We start from the raw sequence: 25,137 nt of genomic DNA on the forward strand, positions 1-25,137 counted from the left end.
AGTATTTTCTTTGTCACTCAGTACTGGTAGGGAAGGGAAACGGAAAGCATTACTGGCTGGAAGAACAGATATTTCTTTTTTTTTTTTTTTCCCCTAGAAAACCAAGGCTAATACTTAAGTATAGATCACAAAGCTCATGTCTTCTTCATTTGAATTCCCTCAAGGGACAGGAGCTTGACTAACTGAATCAAAAGATCAACTTGCAACAAAAAAAAAAGTATTAAAAATAGAAAATCTTGAATGCCATTTTCAGAGAGGATTACTTGACTTGTTTATGTCATATTCTGTCTTTTCAAAGAGAAATATTCAAGAGTTTTTGCTGTTTCTTGGATGTACTTATCTGCTTTTACAGTGGAACAGAAAATTACATCTACAAGGTACTGGAATGTGGGTTTTTTTAATTTAGTGAAGTATACCTTGAAGTAATTTAGAAAGAATATACAGATGTTTCTACCAGAGGGTGGTAAAGCAAGACAGAAAAAAGAGGAATTGGTGTTTCACCCGTCTGAATACCAATTTACCAGACTTCACTTTTGGAATGAATCAATTTTCCCAAACACAAAATTAGCCGTTGGATAGTTTTATATAAAAGTCAATTTTGCCTACAAAGTTACTCATATGCTAATTCAAATCCCTTTAAAATTCTGAAGACTATGAGCAGGATTTTGTAGCAATGCAGTACTGCTTTTCAAGTCCTTAAGGTATGGGTCACACTCTAGATCTCTCATGAGGGCTTTTGCAATGTCTTTATCATGAATAGTTTATTACAAGACTGCTATCCTTCTATTACCTAAAATCAGAAACCTAGAGAATTACTGATTTTTCGTAAGAAAATATGACTAGACATTTTATGACAGTCCTCAAGGTTAAGGTATAAAACCAGTCTTGATCCCATGTGAATGCAGGACTATGTGGGAGAAGACAATACCTGAGAAAAGAGGAGGAGGATGCAAGCTAATCCAAAGAAAATCCCAGAACCTAGCAGTACTGAACAGTGTTTTCTTTCTTCTTTTCAGTCAGCAATTGTTTTGGTGAGAGGGAAGGAACTGAGGTTGATTGACCTTTTTGAAGGAACTGCTCATCATGTTCTGAAGGACAATCACACCAATATCTTGAGATGATACAAAAAGCACCTCTTCTCCTGTCCTAAGCACTTGGTTCTAACATTGCAGTTTTGCCATCGCTAACATTTGCATGCTCACCGCTCTTTCTCCCCTAGCGCTTTCTGTACTCTGATATCTCTTCAAGTTCATTTTCAGTTATGTCACTACTGTTGATGTTGGTAAAGACTCAATCAGAGAGCACGGGAAAGTTTTTGTGTTTGTCCACTTTGATGAATCCTACCTAACTTAGGCTCTTACTTCAAATGCCTAATTTGTAGCTTTAATTCTCTGTGTTCAACAGAAAGAGTATCCATACAATAACTCTACTTTACTGAATTTAGAGAAGAGGGCCTGCAACTAGATCACATAAATTTATACCAAAGTGCTACTATGCATACCCTAGAAACCAATTTGGGAAAAAAGTAGTATTATTTAAGATACCTTTTAACATGAAACTTAAAGGACGTAGTCTGTAAGTATTAGAGATAGAAAAATTTTACAGAATCACAGAATCATTAAGGTTGGAAAAGACCTGTAACATCATCAAGTCCAACCATCAACCCAACACCACCATGCCCGCTAAACCATGTCCCACAATGCCATGTCCACACGTTCCTTCAACACCTCCAGTGATGGTGACTCCACCACCTCCCTGGGCAGCCTGTTCCAGTGTTTCACCACTCTCTCAGTAAAGAAATTTTTCCTAATATCCAGCCTAAACCTCCCCTGCAACAACTTGAGGCCATTTCCTCTTGTCCTGTCGCTAGTCACTTGGGAGAAGAGACCAACACCCACCTCTCTGCAGACCCGTATGTTGTTGATGAAAACATATTTTTAACATGATGGTTTACTTTTAACGATTGCTTAACCCACGATAAGGACAAAGCAGCTTCTATGTTCTTGATGATCTGGATGAGGAGATTGAGTGCTCCCTCAGCAAGTTTGCAGATGACACCAAGTTGGGCAGGAGTGTTGATCTGCTTAAGGGTAGGAAGGCTCTGCAGAGGGATCTGGACAGGCTGGATCGATGGGCCCAGGCCAATTGCATGAGGTTCAACAAGGCCAAGTGCCGACTCCTGCGCTTGGGTCACAACAACCCCATGCAATGTTACAGGCTTGGGGACGAGTGACTGGAAAGCAGCCCCGCAGAAAAGGACCTGGGGGTGTTGATTGACAGCCGGCTGAAGATGAGCCAGCAGTGTGCCCAGGTGGCCAAGAAGGCCAACGCCATCCTGGCCTGTATCAGAAACAGTGTGGCCAGCAGGAATAGGGAGGTGATCGTGCCCCTGTACTCGGCGCTGGTGAGGCCGCACCTCGAATCCTGTATTCAGTTTTGGGCCCCTCACTACAAGAAGGACATGGAGGTGCTGGAGCGTGTCCAGAGAAGGGCAACAAAGCTGGTGAGGGGTCTGGAACACAAGTCTTGTGAGGAGTGGCTGAGGGAGCTGGGGTTGCTCAGCCTGGAGAAGAGGAGGCTGAGGGGATACCTTAATGCTTTCTACAATTACCTGAAAGGGGGTTGCAGAGAGGTGGGTGCTGTTCTCTTCTCCCAAGTGACTAGTGATAGGACAAGAGGAAATGGCCTCAAGTTGCGCCAGGGGAGGTTTAAGCTGGATATTAGGAAAAATTTCTTTATGGAGAGAGTGGTAAAGCACTGGAACAGGCTGCCCAGGGAGGTGGTGGAGTCACCATCACTGGAGGTGTTGAAGGAATGTGTGGACGAGGCACTGTGGGACATGGTTAGTGGGCATGGGGGTGTTAGTTGATGGTTGGACTTGATGATCTTACAGGTCTTTTCCACCTTAATGATTCTGTGATTCTTTGATTCTGTATCTCCTCTATTCAGTTGTTTAAATATCACTATTACTTTCTCTCCAGCTCAAAGAGATGGGTTTCTGGGAATCAGATGAAAAACAACAGAAAGCCTAGGAAAATTTTAAAACCTCACAAACAATAATGCGTTAAACAGACCAAATACCTCCCCTCCCCCTTTTTGTTTAATTTTTAAAATACAGGTTACTCTTTTGTGATTTAAGCTTCATGCTATATCAATATTCAAAGTTGTTGTTAATGAAAATCTACTCTAACTGTAGTAAATCCCTTCTGAGCAGTATAAATTAAGGTTACAGAAAATAGCAAGATTTTTTTAAAAAACAAACATAGAAGTGTAAATAAACAAATGCTTTGTTTTAAGAAAAATGTCCAGCACTTTTAAACATCAGCAATATCTTTATTTTGGTTCAAATTGATGTAAGTACCCCCACCATCGACCTCAGTCAACAATCATTGGAGGGTTTTTTTTTTATAACCACTTTTTTCTTTAGTTCTTTTGGCCATCAACAAATGGATGTGTGCTTGAATAAAGAAAGAGAAAAACATATTTTGAGATCAAAGTCCAAACTCACCTGGCAAAACTTTAAGGGGAATTTTAAAAGCAGGGACCAAACACTTAAGGGCTTTGAAGTACAGGAGAAACTGAAATAGAAGCATTGCCAAATTGCATTTCATGCTTTTGCTGCTTAACACAGTATATTAATTCCTGCAAGAATACTCCTTTGCCAAGGGAGAACACCTTTGTCACGTGGTGCAGCAGAACTGGTAGGGAACACGCCATAGTTATTTTTGCAGACTTAACACGTGCAAAATATATTTAGTATCCCAACTGATAACGCCATATAAGCAGTGGTGGAGAGCATTTCCAAATACATGAAAACTATCAAAAGGGCTGAGTTATGCTCCTAGGTTTCTTTCACATTCATCAGGTTTTAATATCTATGTAGTCCTAACACCAATATCTGAAAACCAGGTTTTCACAACTTCTTTATACTAAAAAAAAGCTTCAGTGCAAAAGCTGGGAGCTGTCTACCATCTTGAACATAACATTCACATGAGACATGGTGTACCCTATGAATAAACTACCACAATGAGACCTATTGAGCTACTTATAATTTTACTCCTGGCTTTCTAGAACTAGGATTTCACTACTTCAGTTGCATTTCCACCCCTGTCACTGCCCACCTGTGTAACCTCGGGCAAGTCATTTTTCCTTTCTGACCATTTCGCTGTTGAATCCTCAGCAGACTTCACTAACTGGATGATACGGTCTTGAGGACATGTGCTGGCTCTCACTACCTGTTTGTTCAGTGCTTAACACTATACGGCTCTCATCACTGTAGTGTCAAGTTTGTAAAGGTGCATTGCAAGTAACGTGAGGGGAATCTGACTGCCCAAGAGAAAATAAGCATTGGAGATTGTGATGGAGAGAAAGACTTCGCTGTCAGGTTCAAATTAACAATTTATTTGAACTTCACTCACAGGTCCAATACACCACTATTGCAGGTTCTTTTATGGATACAATGGAGGAATGCACTATTGCAATTAAATACACAATTCACAAGCGTGCTAGATATTAATACCTTACAAAAAAAAGAGTGCACTATTCACAGTCTTAAAGCATGCCAAATAACATACATATGTTTCTTAATCACTTACCCTCTCTCTCAGGTAAGGCCTCTTAATCCCTGGGAAGTTACCTTGTACAGCGTCCTGGACAAGGGGGAAAGAATCTCCTACAGGCCAGCTGTATCCTTGGAAAAGCGACTCTCCCCATTTTTCTGCCCAAACCTTACAGGTTTTATTCCCTGATTTGATGGGTGGGGGCAGGATTATGCACGAATGTTTATCTCTGGTGCCTTGATGGCTCCTTAGTCTGTATGGTAAATAGTGATGTCTAGCACACAAAGTTACTGAATAGTGGTGGAATGGTACTCGGGGCGTTTTGTTCGTTAAGGGATCATTCAGGCTCCATTCGGGTTTCGGCAGTGTTCGGTCAACCCCGGGCTGAGACCTTTCCGCAGCTCCCCCCAGGTCACCTCTGCATAGATAAGGATTTGTCAAGGTGAGACAAAGCTGAGTCGAATCACAACTCCCTGCATCTTGCCTTTGTGCTCCGAAACAGGTTTAGCCGGGTGATCCCATACAGAGATTCAGTCCTAGCGTGTGAATAAATGGTTGTTGATTCTTTTTTCTTTCCAAGAAAGATATGACTAGGTGTTACTTAGATACCAACAGGGTTGGTCAAGCATTCAGCTGGCAAAATACCTCAGTGAATCACACTTACTTCAACAAGTGGTGACTACAGCCAGATTTGCTATCTGAGCTGTAATTAACCCAAGTATTAAAGCAACAACATTTTAACATGAGATAATGCAGGCACACAAAAAGGATATTTACATGAATTTTACAACTGAAAGAGTAGACTTTCAGTTGGCACAAACTGATATACCCTCGATCAAAGTTAACAGAGCCACTTTGCTCAAGTGAAGATATGATTTCAAATGTGTATTTTTGCAACCAGATCTTTCTAGATTTATTTTTTTTAAAATGGCAGTCCTAGTGCAATTATAAAAGGTCAGCATTGTACTCATTGGTCCTATTTTCCTATGAACCCCTTTTTGGTTCACTGTTTTCTGGGATGCATGCACAAGAGTGCTGTACTGTCCATGACCTTTTTCTTGGAGGAAAAGTTATCCAGATATAATATGAATAACTTATTATGAAATAACCAACTTCACAGAAAAGGTCAAAATGTAGAATAAATACAAGTAGGTCTCAGCATGAATAACGGTAAGATGAATATAAGTCTTTGAATGGCACATTAGTGACATCTCCTGTTACGGAAAATAGGGCCCCATGAGAATTACCTTACTTGTGTAGGTCACCTAGATACATTAAAAAGAGACAGTACTGGGGTTTTTTTTCCAGTTATGCCCTCCAAATACTTGGTCCCTGAGGAAAGAGACTAGTCAAATTCCTAGCTCAACTCTGTAACTTCTTTGAGATTATGATAAACTCAGTGCAGATACCAGAAATATGGACTAAGAACCACCAAAGATCATTTAGCGCTTTTATGTCTGAAAAGGAAAGGCATAAACATACTATCCAAATTGCATTTACCAGAAACCTGTTTATATCCAAGAACTAAAACTGAATCCACTTCCTTCTTTTTCTTCAGATAAGATTTTTCAGATGAGTGAAAGATTTCCTTTGGTGTTCTGCCATTTCCTACTTATTACACTGATGAGAAATCTTGTGGCTCTGAGTTGCACAGGGCCTTACAACACTTCTTCACTGATGCAGTTAGATCTTTCCAGGGTGAAGGTGGGGTGACCTACCAGAGGATGAACTCTCCTTGAATTCTCTGAAATACTTTTGACTTCCTGCCAATGTTCATCCTCTGCTCTTCTATCTTGTAATTACATCTTCTTGTGCCAGTACACAGCAATGCAATGTGCTTCAGGTAATACTGTGATATTCTGAGTCTCGCCATTTTGGAGAAGTGAGCATTGCTTGGCTCTGAGGTTAGGCTGCAAATCCCACGTGTTTAAAAGGGCTTGATGATCAGACAAAAGGCCGAAATGGCAAAAAGACCCTCCACAGGATGACAAGTATGAGCATCTGGAAGCATGAGCTTCCCCGATGCCTATGTTAATACTTCATTTGGTCGCTTGTTGGCAGGTTGGTTACTGGAAGGACATGGAACAGGAAGAAGCAGCAGAAAAGGTGAAAACTGAGGGAAATGAGTCATCCATCCTCCTGACAGGATTAGAAGGAAACACATTATATCACCTAACGGTGAGGGCGTACAACGCTGCAGGGTACGGACCGCCTAGCACTGCTGTGCGTGCAGCAACCAAGAAGTCCCGTAAGTGATCTCAGTACCTTTGCTCAAAGGGAGAAGTCAGGGAGCAGCCTCTGCCCTCTTGGGTTTTCCTTTAGTAAGAGTGTATAATAATCAGGAATCGTGTATAGTTTTGATTCATGGCTTTGCTTTGATATTTAGACATGAATTCATATGACTTTGCATTCATAACAAAGGTTATCTTCCTAGAAAACAAGGCATTTTTGACAAAGAAGAGACAGAAAAGAATTCAAGTTCATATTCTCTGTGGAGTTTATGGGGTGGGCTGAGTAAATACACCACAATATATCAAATGACATTTCTGGTGCAAAAAAAATCTTTTAAAATTCCAGCTAAAGTTGGGAGCCTGCTAATACAACCAGCTGTAAATGTAATAAAAGATTGAAATACTTTTCTTTTGGTTTTAAAGAAACTATCTATGAATTATACTTATGTACATGTTGCTATTTTTTCTCCTCAGCTCCCAGCCAAGCACCAAGTAATATTATGTGGATACAGGACGGCTCTCATGTGTCTCTTGGGTGGGAGCCAGTCAGACCTCTAGCTAATGAATCTGATGTAATGGGGTACAAGGTCAGTGCTTCCCCTTCCTTGCTCACCTTTCTCTCTTCCAAATGACTACTCCTCTTCCCTGCTGTTTTTTTTCCCTTTCCTGTTTTTCTGTGTAAGTAAACTATGCTATACAGACTGTCTGCAATCAGTTTTCACCATGAAAATCAATAAATAAAATAGAAAAGAGCAAAATGTCCCAACATTTTCTGTGTTGTGATTTTCAACTAATTATAAACTGAGTAAGCTCTATCTGAGGGGATCAGTTCATCATCTCTGACTCAGAAGTGTCTATTAATAAGACTAGCCTGCAATGAAATTCCTACTAACACTTCAATTTAACTGTGTTTGCAGTAGGATTTTGAGAAATGCAGAAGAATGAGGCATCTTAAAATGACATTAAAGTTAATATTTTTATGGAGCAGAAACACAAATATTTCAGTTTGTTTTGTGATCATGTTGGTGATGTTCAACAATCAGTGATGGTAACATCTGGCATTTAAAGTTTTGAAGTTTTAAAGAGTAAAATCCAGATTAACTCTTAAATAGCAAGTCATAAAAAGCAGTGGAATTAACTGCAATCTTTTAAATCAAAACAGAATTATTTCAATGTTTTTACAGAGGTGTGGTTGGGGTTTTTTTGAAGCATATACACAATCATTTCCATAGACTACAATCTGATATTCCCTCTGATACATCAGAAAATATCACCAAGAAAGTGTAAAATGTTTCAAATAAACCAGAAACTGCACTAACCTTTATCAGAATAGCTGAGTTTCTGAAAAAGCTCAGTTGACTACTTTGCTTTTTTACACCTCTCTGACCTTTTCAAATTTGTCTGGGAACAGAAACTTACGCAGAAGCACCAAAAAGACAGCTATATACTTACTTGCTTTCCTCCCACGTGCCATAAGCTTGTACTGAGTTTCACAGGAGATGCAGGGACAGATCTGAGCTATCTCAGTTGACTTAGACAGCTAAGGTAAACATACTAAGGACATTATTTAGGGCATTTTCTTTACATTTGAAGTTCGGTTCTTGAGCCAAAAACATCAATAACTACATGAATTTGGGGATAAGAATTTGAATCAAACGGAACCCAAAATGCATTTGGAAGAAAGTTTGGAGAAAAAATTGTGTAACACCAATGCTGGAGATGGCAAATGCTGTATCTTCTCTCTGGATCGTAATCAATATCCTTTCAGATTCCTTAATTGCTAATATACTTTGCTATTAATGTTTTGAAGCCATTGGGGGGAGACAGATGACTGTTCAAATGTAATGTCAAGAAATCTTTAATGAAAGCATGAAACAGTTAACATTTCAGTGACTGCATTATCTACACAAAATGTCTGGTATATAACTTGAATGACTCTATCACCACTATCTACTTTATTGACCATAGGTATTATTTAGGCAAGAAGGCCAGAGCAATAGTCAAGTTATAGAAACACAGAAAACCTCTGCGGTGGTACTTCTTCCTGATGTTGGTGTCTACATCATTGAGGTCTGTGCAGTCAGTGAAGGAGGGGATGGGACTGCGAGTCCCCAGATCAGAGTTCCATCTTTTTCAGGTAGGTTTACACTTATATTTGGAAGACTGGTGGTTATAGCAGTGCTCATTAACTCTATTATTTTCTACCTGAAAAAAAAGTTCTCAAAATTCTCTAGCTATTAAATAAGATCATTAATCAGATTCTTCAGTTCTATGCTGAAACAAAGGTATCTAGTGCCATTTGATACAAACATCAAGATCAGGGGTTAGCTTTCATTCCTTGTTTCAGGAAGAACATTTGTGATTGTGACTCAGGGTATCTTCTGCAGCCTAATTCTTTTTGAGGATTAAGGCATAAAACTACATACCCTTTTGGAATTTCCTAATCATTTGCATACTGAATATGAGGATTCAGCATGTGAGTTTGTGTAGTTATCATCATAAAATCCCCAATTTCCTCATGTCTGTGTAGGAAGCCTATTTTGCAATTGCAGTAGTCACAAGGTAATCCATTGTCTAAAAGTTAAGCTTTTGCTGAGTGTAATAGAATACAATTTTGGGGCAAAATCTAGTACCTAAATGTACTGAGAACTGTTTGCATCATTTTTTCCTTATTTACTTTGCTTTTCATTTCAGGAGGGAAAGTAACAAGTGCTCAAACCACCTTACATGTGTTGTCCACTTCCTCGTCCTCTGTAACATTGCTTTTGGCACTGATGGTTCCTTCAACCTCATGGTGAAGACTACAGACTTTGTTGATGTTGTTATTTGTTTGCTTTAGCTTGATGATACCAAGGGATGGAGTTTTATGTCTGTGGAGAAAATGGAAACCCAAGCTAATGCTTAAAGACCCATAGAAATGCCTGTGGTGCACTTAGAGGAATGTTGGAGACACGGTCAATAATTCGTCAGGTTTTTTTTCTCTTCATTTTTTGTAAAAGTCCTCTGGGGAGGGGACACTTCTTGGCCCAAAAATATGCAGATTGTATGTAATAAAGTTTTGTAAGGAAACGTAATTTCTGTCAAATGTACTTTACTTTTTTAATATGTTCGATTTTGGTGACCCCAGTCATGTATCATTAGGTGTTTAAACAGTGGTGTCTAGTACAGTACATCTGTTTGTTTTGGAAAAAAAATCTTTTTTAAATATAGAACAAAGTTGGATACAGCTTTATCAAATACTTTTCTTGCAACCCCTATGGCTGGCTGTTCCAACTGTCAAGAGAGAAAAATGTAGTTTAGATACACGGCCCACTGCAAAAGTACAGAGAATTTGTTCTGAAAATGTATGAATATGTATTTAATTAGCAAAAAGAATTGTCAATACAGTACTAGACAGCACACTCAGAAAGTGGCAAAATGGACTAGAAAAGAAGCCATTTATTTTATTGCAAAGTACACAGAAAATGATTAAACACAAACTTAAAAGGAAACAAGTTTGTTTTTCATCAAATACCACATGATTTAATGTCAAATGAATCAAATATTTATTTTCAATAGCAAATAAAGACTCAATTCCTAATGCATATGACAATGAAAACTCCACTGAGCATTTAAGCATGACATACATTAGGCTGCTAAGTGGACAAATAAAGCAATGCAAGGAGATAAACCTACTTTTTCCAACCGCTTCTCAGTTGTAACTTTTTTTCCCTCTGGGTCCATCTTTAGTAACATTTTGTGCTTTATATATTTGGTAATCAAGTTGAAGTATATATGAAAGCATATTATGGAGACAATATTAACATTTTTTGGAATGTAATCATTCGCATATATACAGACTCCAGTAGGATATATTTTCGAGAATGCTGTGTCTGAAAAAAAAATACTTGGGTAAGTGCTACTGAGCATCATTCCAGTTATTTAGCTAATTGGCTCTATTTCTATAGCTCACTAGAGATTATTCTTGTAGGGACTGTGTGCTATCAGTTTTAATCCCCACTTTTTGCTGTACCAAACAATTTTTCATTCAATATACAATTTGGACAATTTTTCCGTGTTGGAAGGCCTTTCCACATATTGGCACCTGAATCAAAATGATCCCCAGTGTATATGGTGTGCGTGTTTGTACAATTATGGTGTGCACAGTGTTATGAGGCAGGGTGTCTTACTACCATGTGTCTAGGGATAGCGCCTAGGATGAACATACCCTTGCCTGGGAAAAATCAAGTCAAAAGAGTTTAACAGGCAAGTCCTAATAGCTGTCCATCCCTCTAGAAGTTTTGATGCAAATCTATTTTGGCTGATGGGTTCTGGGTCTAAAAGGCTATTATTTTGGCAGCTCACTAGCGAAATAATACTTGGCATTTAGCTAGTACACTCTAACTGTGCCCTTTCTTAGCAGCTTTAAAATAGTAGCCAAGAAAGCACAACACAAATCAAGTGCTTGCTAGGTAAAAAGCTAACTGATGACTAATTTTTTTTTCTTTTGAATATTTTATCAGTAAAATTTTTCAGAGATGGTTCAACTCAAATCTTTATTACCCACTAAAATTTAAATAATTTTCTAAAAAATACGTTTTAAATTTACTTAGTCACCATGTTGCTAGGAGAACAAAGGCAGGATAGCTGTATAGCATAGACTGTAGATACAGACAGAAGGAGACCTTCTGTATCTCTGCTTCTGGAAAAGCCTTTGCGATCAGAGAAAGAAAGGTGGAATGTACCTTGCTGATAGAGCAGACTCATAGAAAATAACTATCTGTTCTCGTCTGTAAAACAGCAGCATTGCTACCGTGCAGAGAACCTGCATTAGCAAACTATCGTTTTTCAAAAGGTTAAAATAAGCAAGACTAAAGTGATGAACCAAAAAGAGAAATGGCTATTTTATAAATTAGTTAAGCATAATTTCCTCTATTTTTTATACAGCTGCTTGCCAGTGCAGTTTATTTCAGAGTATTCAAAAAGGCTACAGTCACTGCTGGTGGCGTTTTGGTCAAACAACTTTCTGAATACAATAAATGGCTATGCTTTATAAGAAGAATGAAAGTCTGATAAGGAGATAGAGCTGCATCTATTTATATCTCGATCTCTAGTGTCATGATACAGATAGAAATACTGAATATACCACCAGGTAATGTAGTTGTATTGCAGGGACAAAAGGGGGTATGTTTTATATTCAACCTGAACAGACTATGTATTTTGCATCTTAAATATATTAATAAACATGTTTTAAATGTTTAAGTACCTATGTATTACCTATTTGTTACTTTGTAGAAGTAGTTTCCTTATCATGACATATTTTTTAGTTGCAATGGAGAGCTCTTTCTTTTTTCCTGTAAAAGATTGTAATAGTGCAGTCTAGCGTCACTGAGGAGACTGTATTTTTGTATAATGCCACAAGACCTGTTTGGAAAAAAATAATTAGAAAGAAACTTTGTTTTGCAGACCAAAAGAAAGATACTGTCATGGCCCATATCAAAATGTTAGATATATTGTATACAATCTGTATATATGCTATATATAATGGTATATACGATGTGGAAGACACAGTAATATAATAGTTCCTGTGTACTGTTCTTGTAACATTAGATCTTTTTAATAAATAATTCTCTTTTTATTGACTTTTATCTTATCTCCTGTCAGCTCCTAAATGGTATTCATAGAGGACAGAGTGACACAAACATTTTGGATTCCAACAGCAATCACCTTTTAATTACATGACTTTCAAGAAGAAAATGATGAATCTGCAGTAGTGAATGTGGACAATGAAGCCATTAAATCAAATAATTTTTGGCACCTTTCTAATTTCACATATGTGTTGGTTTCCCTGGGTAGATATTACTTTCATAATTAAATAACTGGAAGGTGCAAGAAGGCTGAAACTTTCAACATGAAACTATACCTAACAAAAATTGCAAAATAAGTCTGCAATTTAGCTTCAGAGATAAAAGCTCTCTGCATTTTAAAAAAAGAATCATGAAAGGAAGTGCTTTATAAGGAAGCCTCCAAGGGCAATCCTCATATACTGAAATATCATACAGTTTCTGGGACCGCTCTGGCATGTATAACGTTCTTTCAGGTGTCACTGACACCCCATGGCCATGCAGGCACAAAAGCGCAGTGTGGCCATTTCATATTCAATTGCAAAGTTTAGTTGCTCTGCCTTATACTTGAAATACTTTGTGTGATAAATCACAACAAAAAAGCTTTCAAAAATATACATATCCTTTTGGAGGAAAAAATGGAATAAAGGATGACCCAAATTACAGCAAATATTTTTCTTTTTTCATAGTTTTATTTGAGTTTTTAATAATCCCCAATCACTTCTTTATGAAATGCATATTTATGAGGTAAACGATTTTGCAACATAGTATGAAGTCAAAAAGCCCATTTTGGAAATAAAAAATTATTGCCACAGTCACCATTTGAACTGAGATTTCAATTACAAAATGGGTACGGTTTAAATAGCATATTATAGGAGGACTTCCATTAAATTAGTTATGAATGTCACAGAAAACTGTAATGACCTGGTTTTGCTGACATGGATAACTGTGCATATTGAAAATCCATATGCTATCAGAACTTCTACCAAACTGCAACCCACACTTGCCCTTTTGTGGCCATCATCCCAGTTCCTCTGAAGATGAAAGACATTTTCCTTCTTAATTACTTCCTATGCTTTTGAGCAAAACAATGTCAGGGATAGGAGAAAATGAACAGCATTTTATTACAATAGGTTATTTTATTACAAACAGCCTCCCTAAGCATGCCTACGCACAGGCTGCTTGCAAACATACAGTCCCTGAGTTTACTCTAAGAATTTTCTCTCAATTCCAGTAAAGACAGACCTGAGCACTGAATTTGCCTTTATTGTGGTACATCTTTTTAATACTTTAAACGAGATAATGATAGTGTATATATATTAAAGACTCATAAGCCTAGAAGAAAAATCTATGGAAAATTGTACACTAGCAATTTCAATATTCACATTACTTACTAGAGGGCTCAGCTGCTTAAGCAAACTGGCACAGATGTGCAGCTATTCTTCCTTCCTTTTCTGCTGTCAGACTACTAACTAAGCACCCCAGCTTGTTTAAGAAACCTACCTAGTCATCAGAAGAAACTGATAAAGAAATCTGTGATGTGTCTTGATTCATCTTTTACTATTATCAAATAGCTATGTCTGGCTAGAGAAAAATACCCTCCTTTTTGGTATGTTGTGGTGTGGGTTTTTTTCACTTGTAAGCTCAAACTCATCAATTATAAAAAAATGTAGAATAAAAACATAAGAAAGTCTTCCTGAAAAATACAAACATCAAGATGAATAGCAAAGGCAGGCACTATACGTGTTAATCACGTAAAGGTATTCAGCATATTTTGATTTTCGTACAGAAAATAAGATGGGAAAATGCACCATTTTCCTTTCAGTAACAGAAAACGTGAATAAAACGATACTGAAAGTATCTGAAACACATCTGGGCCAAAGCTTTAGCAAGTACAACTTTACTCTAAGCTGCATTGCTCTGATGCCTGGCTGAGCAAGCATTTCCACTTCATAATGACACCATCTCTTATCTTCTACAAAAGGGACTTTTTAAGACAGGATAGTAAAACACAGTAGTCCTTCTGATATTCCTTTAAAACTTCACCATGTGCAGTGACTTGCTGACTTAGAAAAGAAGCCTCAATTCAATTGCTTAATTTTGTATAACTCAATCCCTTATTTTCGAGTAATATATACATCCAAATCTATCATTATTTTGGAGAGAGTCATTCTTGGTGATGACAACATTTTATATGCATGTTTGTTCAAATTAAGAAGTTTCACATGTGCTTTAGGCGAAAAAAATGAATGCCCACTCTGCTGTGACCATTAATTTGTAATAAATATATGGGCTGTTAGATGATGAGTGGAGGTAATGCATAAGCCTGTTATTAGTTCTTTTCTAACATGGAGAAGACTCAAAAGCAATTTGTTGATGTTTTCTGGTTATACTGCATTTATTTTAAGTTCTGTCAGGAAAAAAGAAATAATACAGGGTACATTGAGTGTATCTCCTGCCCCTGTTACAAAGATGAAAAAGTAGCACGTCACCCTGCCCTACAAGTCCCCGGGCAGCCCCTTCTTCCTCCCCCTGCCCTGCCTTGTGACAAAGTGCAAACGGGTACGTGTGTGTATGGGGTGGGGCGGAGAGGCAAAAGGAGGAGGAAATCCACAGGGACAGTTCCCCGCTAGGATGGCCTGGAGTTCACCCAGCGTCTTGACTTAGCAGTGTTTGCCTTCCAACAAGCCATCTGAAAGGGTAAGCCTCTTCCCCTCCAGATATACAGGAAAGGAAGCATTCTTCCTCATCTGAGAATGACTGCACTAGATTACCCAAAAAACTAAGCTAGGTTTTCACTGTGTTGGGTCGCTATCTGTCAACACTTTCTGACTTTCTCAGAGGAATAGAAGCTAATCCCATAGCTTTTGAAAGGGAAGTGAAAGGAATTTCATCACTACAAATTTTTCATAAAAAAAGCATTTGGGTACTCAGAGTACCCACGAAAGAAAATATCAGTCTTTAACGCTCTTCATAAAAGCTTTGGCCATTAAATGCAGGAGATAAAGCTGGCATGTTGCTGGCTGAATGTATTATTGCAGCATGAGAAACAGGCTTGCAGTGGCAAAAATTTCATCAGATTTCTAGATCACAAATGGCTTGAATATTGCTGGATCTCTGCAAGTGCAGTTTGCAGAACGGTAGAGTCTTTCCTTTTGGATCGTTTTTTATTAGACCCAAACATTTCTTTGAAAGTTTCTGTTTTAGTAAGAGCTATGACACTGGAAGTCCTTCAGCACAAGAGATCTGCAGCACCTTAAACCTTGGTGTGACACCATATTGCCAAACATAATCTGTTTGCTCAAGGCGTAGCTGCTCCCACAACCCTTCCCTCCACCAAGAAAACATGTACCTTCCTGAACTACAGTGAGGTGGTGAGGAATTTCTATTCTTAGATGTCTGCTGAACTCTTTCTTACTTCTAGTGAAACAGTAGAGCTGTTAAGATACTGTAAACATCTAAAAAAGTTGAGAAAAATATGGGACAAAAAAGCCCCAAAAGCCAGTAGGGCTTCTTGTATAGACCAGCAAACAAGCCAAACCGAAAATAAAACTATGTGACTCACATAACCCTCTACATCCAGATGATGTTGGGAGGTGGGAGGTCCGTCCCCGTGACCCCCACCTTAATTTATTGAATTTCAGTAGAGTAGGATCTGTAGTGCTGTAACAACTTTTCACAAGACTCTTGGCAAGATGCTATAGAGAAGGAATGCCAGCCAGGAAAAGGTAGCAACAAGCTTTCTGTCTGTTTTCTGGCTGATGCTACCAGTTTTGCAGAGCTCAGAAGTAAGATGAGAGATGTCTGGCAACCTTACATCTTCTTTGGACACCTAAATCTCAAAATCATGATGATACTAAGACCTTTCAGATAATTAAATGGCACATAACGTTGAAGCACTCCAGAAGGACTGTGCAAAACTGAGTGAGGGAGGAAAAAGGCAGCAAATATGTTTCAATCCAATAAATGTGAGGTGAAGAAAATCTAAACTCTGCTTACTTCATGCTGAGTGTGGAACTGAGAGGTAAAGCTCAGGGAAGGGGACTTGGAGTTACCTCACAGGGAGTCAGAAACATATGGCTTACCATATAGCAGCTGCTAAAATGCAGTAAAAGTTGGGTGTCATCAAGAAGGTTACTGAGAGTAAGATGAAACAACATTTTTCTGCAAGACAGAACTTTGGTTTTGTCACAGTACTGGTACTGTGTGCACTTGAGAGGTCCACATCCCAAAAAGGACATAATAGAAATATCGAAGAGAAAGACAACCAAAATGATCAATGGTACCATCTAGAACATCTGCCTCCTGGGCAGAGGCTAAAAGGACCAGGACTCCTCAGTTTGGAGACAAATGGACAATGGATGAGAAGATATCACACCCCAGCTTTCTCTCCCATTGTTCTCTCATGTGCAGTGGACAAAGCACTCCAAAGGTCTGTGAAAGTTAAAGATCCTACTTCATCTGTGCAATGAATATTGAACTATTCAGACAAAAAGCTCCAATGCTGAAAAGATGCTATTTCAGAATATCCCCTATTGCGAGGGCCAGAGCAATCAAATCTAGTCCCAGACACATGACACAAGTCAGAAAGAAAAGGCATTTGAGATCTGTGAAATCCTCAGCTGGATCTTTAAATCATTTGTGGTAGACAGAAGAAAAAATACATCTGCCTCTGTTTTACAAAGGGACACTCACAAACACGCGTGGGAAACTCGTGAACGTACCCAAGATGATGAAACCACCCCTCCCACATGGACATAAAATGTAGGAGCTGAAACTGGATCTCCATAATCAAAGTCCAGCATTTCCACCACTGATTGCCTTTAAATCCTTATTGTCATTGCTTTAATTATTACTGTTTAGGTTGTAACCTCATGGTAGTGCTTGCAGGCCATCTTTGTTACCTGCTAACGACTAATCAACTAAAGACTGTAAAAGAATGAACACAAAACTCTACTAAGGATCTTCGTATTACTGCACTGTCTCTTAAGCTAGACACAGAGCCTGGGAGAGTTTTAGGTAAGACAGCAGAGCAAAAGCAAATTGCTCTTCCTACTCTTTTATGAGTAACAACATCACAATTACTGCCAGACCATCAGAGAACGGGGGAAATGAAAATGCAGCATTTTTACTTTTTTTTTATGCTGAATACACTAAATGGAATGATTTTTGTATAATGTAGAAAAGATGCCTGATTGATGTAGGTTATAATTTTAAAACTTAGTTTTCTGCTTCTGAGTACACACATACTCACTAATTAACTTGAACAGCAGTTTATAAGACCAATTTTGACTCTGCCCATTTAATGAACAAAATCCAATCAACCACCCTGTTAGCGTAAATGGAAAATACATGTCTGCAAGAATGATAAATAACTGATTGCCATAGTGATTAGCATAACGTGCCTCCTGGGAAGCTATTTGGCATTCAGCTCTCACTAGCACTTTTTAGGGATTGATACAAGTCTTGGTGTGCTTTGCATCGGACTTGCAGCTTATTTAAATAGGAAGACATCTTTCTAGATCTGATGACTGATATTTTCATTTCAAACTTTTACATTTCTGTTTATAAGAAAACGAATCATATTTTTCAAACTGTTGTGGGTATTTTCACATAAAATGTATGTTTGGCTCATTCTATTAAAAAAACCCTAATTTATTTTTAGTGGTCCCAGATGCTCCAAGCATTACAGCTGAGCTAAACTAGCCATAGTAAAGCTGTTGCTGACTCACAGTTAAGCAACCTGGTGACTTCAGAGGCTGTGTGCTCTACTCTGGAAGTTTTTAGAGCCATTATATACTTCAACTAACTGGGCTGTAGAGACACACAGAAATTAAGTACATCAGATGATCCCTTGGATTAAAAAAAACGGGTGATATTTTGAATACACCTGAGGTAATGTGAAATGCTACTAACAGAGCACAGAATATCTAAATTTGGGAAATGGGCAATTCAGCTACTCTTTTTAGTTTCTTAACTTCAGTTCCAATTAGGACTGTGCTTTAGTATATTGGTCCATATTTTTAACATATTAGCTTCTTCAATATCTGACAAAATCCCCTTCAGATACAAAATAAATCTGGGAGGCCTCACACAACGCTGCTGTGCCCTTCACAGAATTGACTGAACTGTGGGCAAAGCTCCTCTGGACTGCAGGATCTTGGGTCACCATCTTAGACTGGGTCAACAGAGCTGCATCAAGTGTTTCTTCCATCTTGCATCTGTATGGGTTCACTTCAGCCCAAAAGAGTTGAGCTGTAAAGAAATTCTATTTAAATTCTGCAAATTAATACACTTGATTTATTAATTAATTAATCTATAATTAACTGATTAGGAAAAACAAGCAACTCTTATATTCAACTTACCCTATAAATTTAAAGGAGGTACAGCTTCCAGAGAGGCACAGTGATAATCAGGAGGGAGGGAAATAACCTCTCAAGCTAGCATAGACACAGAAGGCTTAAAAAAAAAGTGTTTGAACTGTTCCTTGAGCTCCTAAGGACAGGCACTGAGCTATCATTCCAAGGAAGAACCCTATGTAAATAAAAATATTGTATTCAGTGTTTTCAAAAACTGGGCTATCTCTACAGCAGCACCTAAATATAAATGCAAATTGTCAATTGAAGGAATCCAGATAGGAAACTGGGATCTCACTGATCACAAATATGGTGGAAACAAGAATGAGAAATGAATGCAGGAAAGTATAATAAGAGAATCTTAAAAAAACCCTCTCTTCCAAACCACATAATTTTAAATCTCAGAAACTACATAATACTAGCTGAAAACAAAAGTTCCAGCAAAGAAGGAATTAACTTAAATGACCTATCTATCTGGTGAATTTGAAATGTTTCTTGGCCATTATTAAATATTAATGGAAGACACACAGGATTCCTATGGGATCCTGCCTGCCAGCTCTCCTGCCCTTGTTGCCTGTACATCTCACTCTAAACTGTTGATCATAGGAGGGAGATGCCAATAAAAGGCTCCCTCTGTTCATGGCCTCTTTCATGCCTGAAGGGTGAAGACTCTTTCACTCACCAGCAATTCTGAACTGACTGAAGACAAAACCCTGACCTTAATTCTGACCCTCAATAACAGTACTAACCTGAGCAACTGCTGAGGAGCAGCTGCTTCCATTTTAACTGTATAGCTCCTGCACGATCTGCTTTGGGAATAAAAATGCCCATGCCACCCTAAAGCACACTGTGGAAGTGGGCTTCAAAGGCTTGTGAATATTGAACCTGTTTTGAAGGGTTCAATTTTCGTAACTGAAAATAAATATGTTAGAAGGTTTTACCTTCATCACAATCCTGGAAAATAGCTTCAGATGTGTTGCTTGAACAGCAGCTTCCCTGACTGACCACTAAATATCTCAGAATGGTCCATGTGCAACCTAAATATATTCATGTTTACATTATGCAGACGTGCAAAAGAGAGATGTGTTACACTACTCCTCAGTTAGCCAACATTTATAAAAGTGTCCAAAACAGTGAAAAGCCACCACTGAATAAAACCTCTCAGTATATGCACAAAGGCATTCATTACATTTGAAATGTTAGTATATTTTAAAGAGCCAAAACTACAAAAAAATTGGGCCAGGTTTAGGTTTAAAATTGATTCTACAATTTTACTCCTTTACCTAAATGATACTTTTTAACTTGAATGCTTGTAAGGAAATCAGCAGGGGCAGAGATGTAAAAGAGTTAATTATACCTGGAGAGCAGAAGAATCCACCAGTGAGATGGTTACCTTAAAGGGAAAACTCAGTATAATAAGGACAAAGCCATGAAAAAGACTACATACCAGAACATTCATTCTGACAATGAAATCAATTACTCATAAAACGGTCTTCCAAAGTGGCCTTACCATACCAATAAACATTTGAAATTATATTAAAAAAAAAAACCAACTGTATTGCAACATCACATAAAGCTGCCAGTCTGATGCTCATACAGATATGTATATAACCCAACAGATTGAAAAGAGAATAAAAGCAAAGCAAAGAATAAAAATTCTTAATGTCCTAAGTTCAAAGAAATATAATTTTTCACTGCAAAAAAAGAAGACCACTTCTATACAGGTTTTCCAAAAGTATTCTTTCTATGCAGTTTTCTGAATAATTTGGCATGTTTCAGGTCAAAAAAATTTTCCAAAGTGAAATTACAGAATAAAGTCTCAAATACTTGTGGCCTCTTCTATCCTTATCTTGTATGAACGTGTAGCTTTTATAGCACTCATTGACTGAAACTTTAAGCTGAAATAATTTCTTTGCTCCAATACTCGTTAATAATGTTGGCATGTCTCACACCTTCAGACTGATGCTTCTCTCTGGTACGCAAGTTCAAACTGGGCATATCTGCCATTGTATTTTTCAGTTAAGATCCGGACATATTCTAGCTAAAAGAAGTTTTCCATTCAGTTTTGTAGTGCCTGTGTTTCAGCCCAAGGGTTCCCCCATACATTACAGCAGCAAAGAAGTAGGAGTTTAAAACTTCCTTTTCTGTGATGTAATGGTTGTATGTACAATTTGCATTCATTGTCAAGCACACATGCAGGCGTGTGCACATGTCTGATGTACCCAAATAAATATCAGTTGACATTGTCATTAGGGTTTCTCATCTCTCCTTGAATTCATGTAAAACAGCACTGCTTAATGCATGATATCACAGTGCCTAATTAAGCAAGAAGTGACTAGGATAGATGGTGACCTTTTCCAAGTGATTTCCATACATAACATGCTGCATGAAATGTGAAACTCAAGCTCCTGAATGAAGCCTATCAAAAAGAAAGACTGTTCTTTTTTATACTACCATTCTAGAATGCTGTGTAAACGACTAGGATCTTTAAGGCAAAATCATAGTGTGTGACATTTCATTTTCATAACCTTTTCATTCCATGAAAGTATGTTTTTAATGGTATAATCCTTGTAAAATATTAATGATTTTGCTTAATGGGACAAAATTTATAAAGCAATATACTCAGCATCATTTATAAGAATACCTATTATATGTGCACTCCAGGTATAGAGAGACAATTATACTGGAAAAGTGAGATATTCAAAAAGATATGTAAAATAAGCTGTGATTTGTGTATCACTGCATTGTGTTATGAACTTGAAAAATAGTTCTACTTCAAAGGAAATGTCAGTGAGCTCTGTAAAGTTCTCAAGTAAGGCTCAATTCTAAGTAACAATGAACCCATTTTTGACAGAGATGATTTTTCATACAGAAGAAAATTCTAAATTATCTGCATTGTACTTAGAGCATCTTTCACACTGACCTTGCAAAGATCCTAAGTATATATCCTATAATTATTTCCTCCCCTTGAGTGATGTGACCAGCTCCATGCTGAGAGAGAGTCAGATGAGCTTACGTTCAGCTGTTTCCATATAAGAAGGCAGAACTGTTATAGCACTATTTCCCACAAAAACACACACAAGGGCAGAGGATGGGGAAGGCAATATTTCCAGGTAGTCACAGCAGAATGCAAAACCGCTCCTCCAGAATTCTGTCATGAAAATGAGGGAAAAATAACATCTTATCGAGGACCTGGCCGTAGTCTGTGTAAAAGACAGGTATTTTACCTTGTAAGACTCTAAAATATCAGGATCACAATCTATTCTGAGGAATCCCAGAGACAATATTGACTGAGTAAATAACTGTCTACTTAAAAACATACATGGTTTTCTGTGTATCACTTTTGCAAAAGAGGAAGTATTTATTTGTACTGCAGCTTGAGAGTTTTAGATTAAAAGTATAATGTACATTTACTCATTCCCACAAGTATTGTTGAGTTGTTAATATTCACCTCAGAACTTGATGCTCATTAGATCTTAGATGCCTTGAAATGGGTCACGCCAGTCTCATGCTGTTTAATTTAGATGTGCAGTCAGACATTTTTTCAATTTTTTAATTCCACAGCTTTATGCTTATCCAAATCTTTTATTTCATTTCTGCTGCAATTACTTTCTTTTCAAGTTAAAAATATTTAGTTCAATTTAGTACAAAGACAAGGGTTTTTTGAAAACATAACTGTTTAAAACTTACAGTTAAGTCAATTCACAGCTCAAAGTAAACTAGATTAAATAAGGATCCTATTTAAAGTTAAATTGCATTCCAGACACTTGATATAATGAAATGAAAAGATGTATTATAGTCCTTAAGAAAATCATTGGCAAAACGTAGCAGTTTTAGACCAAGGCAAGGTGAGAGTAGTGACTGAGTGTTCACTTGGGTTAGCAGAAGGAACTGTGAGAGCCAACAAGTCAATTAAAATGATTGGTTTTTCAGGGCACGGAAAGACAACAGGGAAAAAATTAAAAGACTAACAGATGACCGGTTCATTCAACTTAAAATCTTTATAAATTGCAAGAGAATGTTAAGATCTTTCTACCCTTTCACATCAAAGTTATCACTAATGTGGAAAAGAAGCTTGCTCTGTTTCAATTATAATACCAGCAGCAGGTTGCTAAGACCTTTGTGGTCAGTGCTCTTTTTCCAAGAGGTGGCCCTTGTTACGTGGTAGAATACCTTCCTGCATAATTAAACTCTGCCTTGGGAAGATGACTTCTACTCTCCTCTCTGCTATCAGGTATTTCACGGTTGTAAAATAACTGCTTGGACATTTTTTTGTGGCTTGGTTTTGGAGCTATGACACAGTGATATCAGGGAATATAGACGTTATCAGGAAACGCTTCCGCAGAAAGTAGGATCCTACCATTTGCCCTGATATGGATGGTAACTGAACTTAGAGACCTTCTGGAAATTTATTCTACTGATTTGCCCTCCCCTCAAAGACATGTTCTGATTCTTCTGTTTCCACCCTTTGCTTGTGAACTTACTCATCTTCGGGAAGTTAACAAACTCAAATCATGAGGAGATCTAACTTTGCAAGGGCTTTTTTCCCTTATCATCATCTACGCAGAATACGCTAGCATTTGCTCAAAAAGCCCCTCTGCATAAAGTGTACTATCCATGACACGTTTTTACAAGGGAATTAAGATATTGTTGCATGACTCTCACTGCTAATAGCTCAGACAGGAAGAATTAAGTCCTGATGTTAGGCCCTGACAATAATCAACAATCGATTAAATCAAGTATTTGCGATAGCAGGAACTGAAACCGATATCCCAGACAATCAAAGCATTTCAACTCACAGTCATTCCTGCTCCCTCGCAATTAGGTCACCTCTCTTTGACCTAATGAATTTTTGGTATAGCCACAGAAGAGCCTGTCATCATAGTAAGTTATGCCTGAAAAAGGATGAGGTAAAAATTGGTTGTATTCTCATTGGCACATTAGTACAAGGGGACCTGAGAGGAAATGCAATTTGTGATGTCAGATAAAACAGGTAAGAACAAAAAAAGATTCAGTGGTTGCAAGTTGAAATTAAACAAAATCAGATTATAAGCAAGATACAGGTTTCTAACAGCAAGAATAAATACTAGAACAATTGCTGTCTCATGGACTCTCCACAAGAAAAAAGCAGGTCACTTAGAAGCCTACCAGTAAGTACCCAGGTATAGCCAGAAGTTAAGGTTTCTGCACAGACAATTTTGGATCAAATATTATGGCCTGTTCTTCTCAGAAAGTTAAGATTAAGTGACCATGGTATTCTCATCTATTATGACAACCCGTAATCTGTGTAAGCCAAGAAAAGTTGCACGAGCCCTATTCCCATGTGCAGAGCTCTGAGGTGAGAGAGAAGGCAGCAGGTCTCACCACAGACCTGCCCCACCAGCAGGAACAGCACTGTACTGCACTAGGCCAAGCTTTTGAAAATACAGCGTCAACAATTTCAGCATTTAAGACTGACTTTAAATGTTTTCCTATACAATTTTACCTTGTAAACATAGTAGCAGTGTTCTAGCTTTTATAAGCAGTATGTCCTAATTATGTGGGGGAATTTCCCAGAATACTAAAGCATATGATATGCCCAAGGTTCACTATTTAAGGGAAGAAAAAGAGGTTTCACACTAATTAGAACAGCAGGGGAATAACAGAAAACTTATCTCAGGGCAGAAAGTAAGAGAAAAATAGCCAGGCATTTTACCCTTCAGAAAGGTTTGCTTAAGCATTTCAAGCCATTTCAGTGCTAACAGGTCTCATTTCCCTGATGTAATTAGTAAAGGAAACAACAATTACCTGCAGGTTCATTAAATAAATCATCACTGTTACTCATTGTGAAGTTAATGATCAGTAGTGCAGATGATTGTTATGGACACAGTTAGTACAGTTGTTGGTATTCAGCAGCAACACTTTACTAACGAGAGTGTTACTCTGCTTTTAAATTCTGCCGTTCAAATAGATGAATGTTTTCTGTTTTTTCATTTAATAACTGAAAATTATTCTAACTGGGACTGAGTTTTGCAGCCTAATTAATATAAAGCTTTTTCAGAGTACAATAAATTAACTTTTATGTCTGTTTCTATAAAACAGCTTTTGCTTACATTCATGTCATGCAACTCACATCCACTAGCAACACAATACTAGTACTTATTGTTGTGAAACTCCCATTTTAATATCACTTAAGGAAATCTGGAACCATCAGAGTATTAGCTTTCTTTGCCAGGAGATAGCCTCCCCCACAGGAATTTCCATTCTAAGCTGGCTGAGAGCCTCTGTCTCATCCAGGTCCTGGCTTTGTAATATTCCACCTAGACTGCAATAAAGTGATATACATAGGCATGAAACCCTCAACCCTTTGGAGAACACATCTGAACTGTTCTTACACTCCTATCCTAGG

General features: G+C 37.8%; 1 protein-coding gene across 1 annotated transcript in view; it reads left to right on the top strand.

Annotated features, from left to right (window-relative positions):
- The window catches only part of CNTN5 (contactin 5), a 295,846-nt gene extending 286,258 nt beyond the window's left edge, over nt 1-9,588 (top strand). The window contains exons 20-23 of the mRNA XM_059824823.1: nt 6,621-6,807; nt 7,265-7,377; nt 8,759-8,927; nt 9,485-9,588. Of these exons, the coding sequence (XP_059680806.1) occupies nt 6,621-6,807; nt 7,265-7,377; nt 8,759-8,927; nt 9,485-9,588 (573 nt within the window). The remainder of the gene's footprint in view (nt 1-6,620; nt 6,808-7,264; nt 7,378-8,758; nt 8,928-9,484) is intronic.
- Nucleotides 9,589-25,137: the final 15,549 nt, after the last annotated feature.

Source organism: Gavia stellata, chromosome 1, assembly GCF_030936135.1.
Source record: "Gavia stellata isolate bGavSte3 chromosome 1, bGavSte3.hap2, whole genome shotgun sequence".
Taxonomy (NCBI): domain Eukaryota; kingdom Metazoa; phylum Chordata; class Aves; order Gaviiformes; family Gaviidae; genus Gavia; species Gavia stellata.